The sequence below is a fragment of the Pezoporus flaviventris genome, unplaced genomic scaffold (genome assembly GCF_033815535.1).
Source record: "Pezoporus flaviventris isolate CSIRO_AGI_PZ_B2104156 unplaced genomic scaffold, CSIRO_AGI_Pfla_v1 ptg000213l, whole genome shotgun sequence".
NCBI classification, from domain to species: domain Eukaryota; kingdom Metazoa; phylum Chordata; class Aves; order Psittaciformes; family Psittacidae; genus Pezoporus; species Pezoporus flaviventris.
In genome coordinates, this window is record NW_026892761.1 from 3,796,634 (window position 1) to 3,802,695 (window position 6,062).

The following is a 6,062-nucleotide window of genomic DNA, read 5'->3' on the forward strand; positions in this document are numbered from 1 at the left end:
CAGATGCAGCAACAAGAGCTAGCACAGATGAGACAGAGGGATGCCAACTTGACTGCATTAGCTGCCATTGGTCCCAGGAAGAAAAGGAAAGTAGATTCACCGGGATCTGGATCAGGGGCAGAGGTACAGTGTAATTGTAATCTTTGGGTTTGCTGTATCAGCCTCTATGAAACCTTTCTGTTCAGAGTTTTTTTCCCTAGTTGTGGATGCTTTGAGCAGCAGAAGTGTATTTTTGTGTTCAGATTTGCTTGCTTCAAGATCAGGCATCTGTGTACGGTATGGGGAATAGAATTTGAGTTGTCATTTCCCTGTTTCCTCCTGCAGTGGAGGAATGTTAGAAAAGCCATCTCTGTTCCCTCAGGTCTCTGCTGGTTTTGGACTTCCGTAAGTTTTGGAAAGAGATTGTTGTTGTAGTTAACCTACTTAAATAGGAGTGCAGCGTAATTAATGCTGCTGAGGTGGGTGCAGTGGTAGAATTGAGTCCCTGCTAAATTTGACAGTAGGAGCTTCAGGTCATAAAAACTTTGCTAATTTCTTTCTTTAGCTGTTGATTTGCCTTAGTTTTAGTATCTCTACAGCAGATCAGTTTGACCAATTCCATCTGATAATGATGTTTTTGCATCCTTTGTATATTCTACTGTTCAGTCTGGCCTTTTAAAAATTTCTCTGTAGACTAAGTATCATTGTGCTCAATATTTGATTAGTTTAGCATTAATTTAGGTACATTGGTAAACTACCTGCTGTATTTCTAAACAAGTTACTAAACATGAAATGCTATAGAGTTGCTTTCTGCATGGAAGAAATATGGGATTTCTCTAGTGTTTGAAAAGAACAAAATCTTCTCAAAACTTGTCATTTATAGGGACGAAAGCTCTCTTCAGAATTTGAGGATTTTTTCCCTGTTTCTGATAGCAATTATCAGGATAATAATAGTCTAATAATTCTGATTATCACTTCCTGGGCATTCCCAATTTTCAGTGCTAAAGCATTTATAGTGTAGAAAAGCCTTTTGTTTCAAAAGAATCCACCTTGGTTTATACTGAGTTACTAGAAGAGATGATTTACATGTGCTTGATATATGAAACAGTGGAGAACAATACTAGTAACTGTTATTTGTATTAACAAATACAAAAAGAACAATCAGGCCTCTCTGGAGCATCTTCTAAAGTAATTTTGAGTTTGAAATTTATTAAAATGCTTGTTACTAATAATAAGACTTATGAAAAAAATAAGTTGAATTGCTGTGTTAAAGGTTTATAATTATGGCTTAAAACTATAAAAATTGCTGTATGTGGCACTTTATAAAGATAGATGTGGATATAAATGAAGTCATCTCCGAGGAACATGCAGAAGTATCTCGGGCAGCATTAACGTTGGCATTGCTTCCTTCTGCAAGTGCGAAGTTAATAGTCTGTTAATGTCATTTAAGTTATGGAATGTATTTTTACATCCTCTGTGAGCACTTGGTTGTATTTCATCTAAATCTGGCTAATTCAGTTATCCCAGATTAATCACTCACTGGTTAACCAAATAACTTCAGGTTCCCTGGAAATCTCATTGTTTTGTCTGTTTAATTAAGAACCAGCTGCTTTTGATCTAATGCTCACAGCTGTGCCTTTGCTGCTGTGTCACTTGACATTTATAAATGGAGCTCCACTTGTCACCATTTGTAGGCAGTTTGTCGTTCAGGCATATTACAAGAAGTGTGGAAAATAAGGTTTGTCATTACTTAGGCACAGATTTGTAAATGGAAGCTTTTGATGTCTAGGAATGCTGAATCTTAATTGCATGTAAAATTACTTCTAAGTAGTAATTGTACTGTTTTGTTTCAAAATCCAACAGAACAGGTTGCTGTCAGTTTATGTCCATGTGACTTTATTGAAGGTTACAAGAAAGGTTCTTAACTTATTCCATGCCTACAGGAGCAGCATAGTTCCGTGTCTTTAAAGACTCCTGCTATTTATCTTTGCATCTAAAGTATTATAATCTACATAATAAAATCAGGGTTGAGCTTCTACTAAAGAATATTTAAATCTCCAGAATTTAGAACCCCTTCCAACCGTTCTTTCTTGTTAGTAGCCATATATATTTGAGAAAATCTAGTTAGCATCCAGTGTTCTCCTGCATCTTCTAACTAACTTGTAGCGAAATTGATGGAAATCAGACACCTAAGTTGTACAAGTCCCTTAAGATACCTCTTTGAAAATCCAGCCTTTAAACCCTTCTAACTATACAGGATTTCAGTGACTTGATGCTGGTGGTTCAACAGAAGTCTTACTTCAGTGTTAGTGGCATGATGGTACAAGAATACAATTTCCAGCACAAGCTTAGATCTAGTGGAGTGTGTTTGAACCTTCTGGTGTCATAAGTTCCCTTAGTAAAGAAAACATTATTCTAGTAAATGAAATTGGAGGAAAAAAGAATCCCTAGCTAATCCACAGAAGTATAACCTGTTCCAGATAACTCAGAACACCATTATTTACATAAATATAGAAAGAGCAAGGTACCAACAAAAGGCAACTGCCAAAAAAGATTCCCGACTTTAAAATTGGCGGTGGAAGCCGCATTCCCGGTCGCTGCATGCCATCTGCTGGTGCCTGCGCTTTACTGCTGCAGGGATGCTGCTTCCCAATGGGTTTGGGTGCTGGTGTTCTGAACCAGGCTGCTCTTTGACTGTCCTTGCTGGACTGTGCCCCTCTTCCTACCAGAAAGTGTTTCTGTGCAAGTGCACGGGATGTGATCAAACCCAGGTCTTCAATGGAAGAGGCACCGTGTCACTGGATAGTGTTCTGCCAATTCCAATGGCTGATGACTTTAAAGCACTCCTGGAATCCCTTGCTTGTATAAAGGAAAGCATAGCAAGCAGAGTTGTGTTAATTGTGTGTATCCTATTGGGACTGTGTGTTCTGCAAGTGAAAATGCATTGAAGCTAGCCCAACAGAGCTTTGTAACTCCATCACTAGGCAGTGCACATCTAAACAGCTTAAAGGATGTGGGGTTCTCTAAAGATATCAGATTATTTTTTTAAGTGACATACCATAATATACTACTTATCTTGCCACTTTGTGTGGGAAACTACCAGTGCGTACCAGAGATGGCTGAATGACAGAGAATGAATTCAGAGATCGTTAGAGAATGTCCGTGTCTAGGATAGCTGCTGCTTAATATAATCCTGAGTTTGGCTACCATTGTCACTGAAAGGAGAGCTCATGGCACCCTGCCATGAAAAGCAAGGTGGAATCTAGTATGTTATTCAAGACAGGATCCAGGCAATAGGACTTGCTTCCCACTTCAGAACACCAGGGCTACCCTTGGGATCTGTCTGCCAGCATTGGGAAGAACGCTATCTCTTTTTTGGTTGTTTGTTTTGGTTATTTGGACTGCTTATCTCTAGTGCCTTCCTAAAGATAAGAGCAGTGCTTTGGATTTGGCTTTGTTTGAGTCTATTTAATGCTACTGAAAGCTTCTGATTGTTCAGCTATTGTTTATAACTATTAAAAAGAAATCTCTGCTCTGGTAGCATACAGCTACTGCTTGGTAGCTTCACATACATAGTCCCTTAGTTCTTACCTTGTGTGTTTTCTCTGCAAAGTTGTGGAATACCTGGGGGCACTGATGTAGAATCGTAGAATCATAGAATGGTTTGGGTTAGAAAGGACCTTAAGATCATCCAGTTCCAACCCCCTGCCATGGGCAGGGATGCCTCCCAACAGACCGTGTCACCCAAGGCTCTGTCCAGCCTGGCCTTGAACACTGCCACGGATGGAGAATTTGCTGCTTCTCTGAGCAACCCATCCCAGTGCCTCACCACCCTCACAGTAAAGAGCTTCTTTGTAGCTAGGCTGAACTTTCCCTGTTTAAGTTTGAAGCCGTTACCTTGTCCTGTCACTGCTGTTCTGATTTACCTGTTCTTCTCCTTTGCAGGGATCTGGTTCAAATGCAGCAGTCCCAGGCGGCTCTGGAGTCGGAACAACCAGACAGTTTACGCGACAAAGGATAACGCGGGTGAACCTCAGGGACCTCATATTTTGTTTAGAAAATGAGCGAGAGACAAGCCATTCACTATTGCTATATAAAGCATTCCTTAAGTAATGGAAAAGATCAAGGTATTTTTGACGGAGAGACGCCTGAGGACATTTTTTAATATATTTACAAATTACGCCTTTTTGTAACAAGCAAACGGGATATTGTTTAAAAAACAACCACCTCTTTACATGGAACAGTTTTATATTCCTGTTTATAAATAAACTCTTCAGTATCAGAGAAATACATTTCTGTAACAGTGAGGATACTTACAAGGCCTGTGGAGACTATAAAAGGACAATTAAATTTTAACTCATCTCTTTGATTGAGTGGCCTTCTTGCCAAACAAGCCATATATAAAGACTGATGGAATCGTTTAGCAAATAACTAGCTACCCTTTGTCAGCCCTGTAGCAGTTTCGACATTAATTGTGCATTTTAGTTCAGTTTTATTCAACTAAATCAAGTATATAGGCATATGTCTACAGCAGATGACCTCATTTCATTTAGCTTGTTTTTTTAAACAGTCAGTTAGCAAAGCAAACTGATTTTTTTTTTTAAAGAATATTTATCTTTTCCCCCCCAAATGTTCAAAATCTAGAGGGATATACAGTTAATTTTAAACATAACCTCAATTTTAATCACATTATTGCTTATTAGAGGCCCTGAAATCCCATAAAGGAGGGTTTACTTCTGAATGTTTTAGCAGCATCTGTAAAAATGCATTTTTATTTGCTATAGTTTGTAAAGCTGTAAAGTTAAAAAAGGAAAAAAAGGAAAAAAAGAGAAACCTTTTCAGCATAAATATATTTTACTTGCACTGTGTTTTTTAGCTAAAGTGAAAGCTTAGATTAAATAAAATCAAAGTCGGGAGGAATCATCAAAAAGACTGTTTCTCAGTGTGAATCAAGTGTTGAAAAATGGTTGGTGTATTTTGTCAGTAATTGTACATAATTTTTGGCACATAACATAAAAATGGCTATGTAAACTATAATTATTTTGCTAAAAGACTGTATGCAAGCTGTGGGCCTACTTTAAAGATGTCCAGAGCAAAGTCCCTTCTTTGTACCTATTTTTTTATTACAAATATACTAATTGGTTCTTTATATTTTCAGAGGTTATTGTATTAAATTGTCTATTGATAGTACTTTTATGACTGTAAATACTTTGGCTTTCTTTGTGTGAACTCTCATGGTAGAATTTAACTCTCTTGCGTGTAAACTGAATGCTGATCAGTATTTTTATCAACACCTGACAACTGTTACACCCCTTTTATTTTGTCTTTTAGGAAATCCTGTCTTTCCATTTTTTTTTTCATGTAAATTTTGCACAGTTACTTGTTCATATGTAAATATTTTACTTTCAAAAATGAAGTTTTTAATTGCTATTGTTTTATATAGGATTGAAAGAAAATTAACTCCTTTATTAAAAACAAATTTATCTGTATTTGCTAATGTATTTTTCTCGCTAAATCTTTTCTCCTCTTGGATTTATTTGTCTTGGTGTAGTAAAAGATTAGTCTGTCTGAGGGGATGCTGTTTCCTAAGGATGCACTTTGGGGGGGAGGGGGGTGTTTTACACTCTTTTGTCAATTTGGGGGTATATAACTTTATGAATCTTGACATTTCATTGTTGTCTGAGGGATCTTGGACTAAGATCAATGGGTTTCGTTTATTTGATTTTTATGTTTCTGAAGAGATCTTGAAAGTACTTTGGGTTTGTTTAGTGAAGGTTTAATAAAACACCTTCTCCTTGAGGGCAGAGTCTGCTCCCTCAACCACAGTTAACTACAGTGACTTCAGAAGAAGGTGTGATATAAACCACAGACTTCAGAGCACAGCTATAAAAGGATATAATCAGGGTTTGGTTGTTAATGTGAACATGTAAGAAGGTGTTTTAATGATGCTCTGTGCTGAAGGTTTACCTTTTGGTTTGGGTTTTTTAATCCCTTCTCTCATGGGTAACTTAAATAATAATTCACAGTGGTGGGGGTCTAATCCTGCTCTTAAATAGACAATCATATATCATTACTTACAGACA

General features: G+C 37.4%; 1 protein-coding gene across 1 annotated transcript in view; it reads left to right on the forward strand.

Moving 5' to 3' along the window:
• The window catches only part of TAF4 (TATA-box binding protein associated factor 4), a 37,150-nt gene extending 31,682 nt beyond the window's left edge, over nucleotides 1-5,468 (forward strand). The window contains exons 15-16 of the mRNA XM_061441813.1: nucleotides 4-123; nucleotides 3,925-5,468. Of these exons, the coding sequence (XP_061297797.1) occupies nucleotides 4-123; nucleotides 3,925-4,092 (288 nt within the window). The 3' untranslated portion in view covers nucleotides 4,093-5,468. The remainder of the gene's footprint in view (nucleotides 1-3; nucleotides 124-3,924) is intronic.
• Nucleotides 5,469-6,062: the final 594 nt, after the last annotated feature.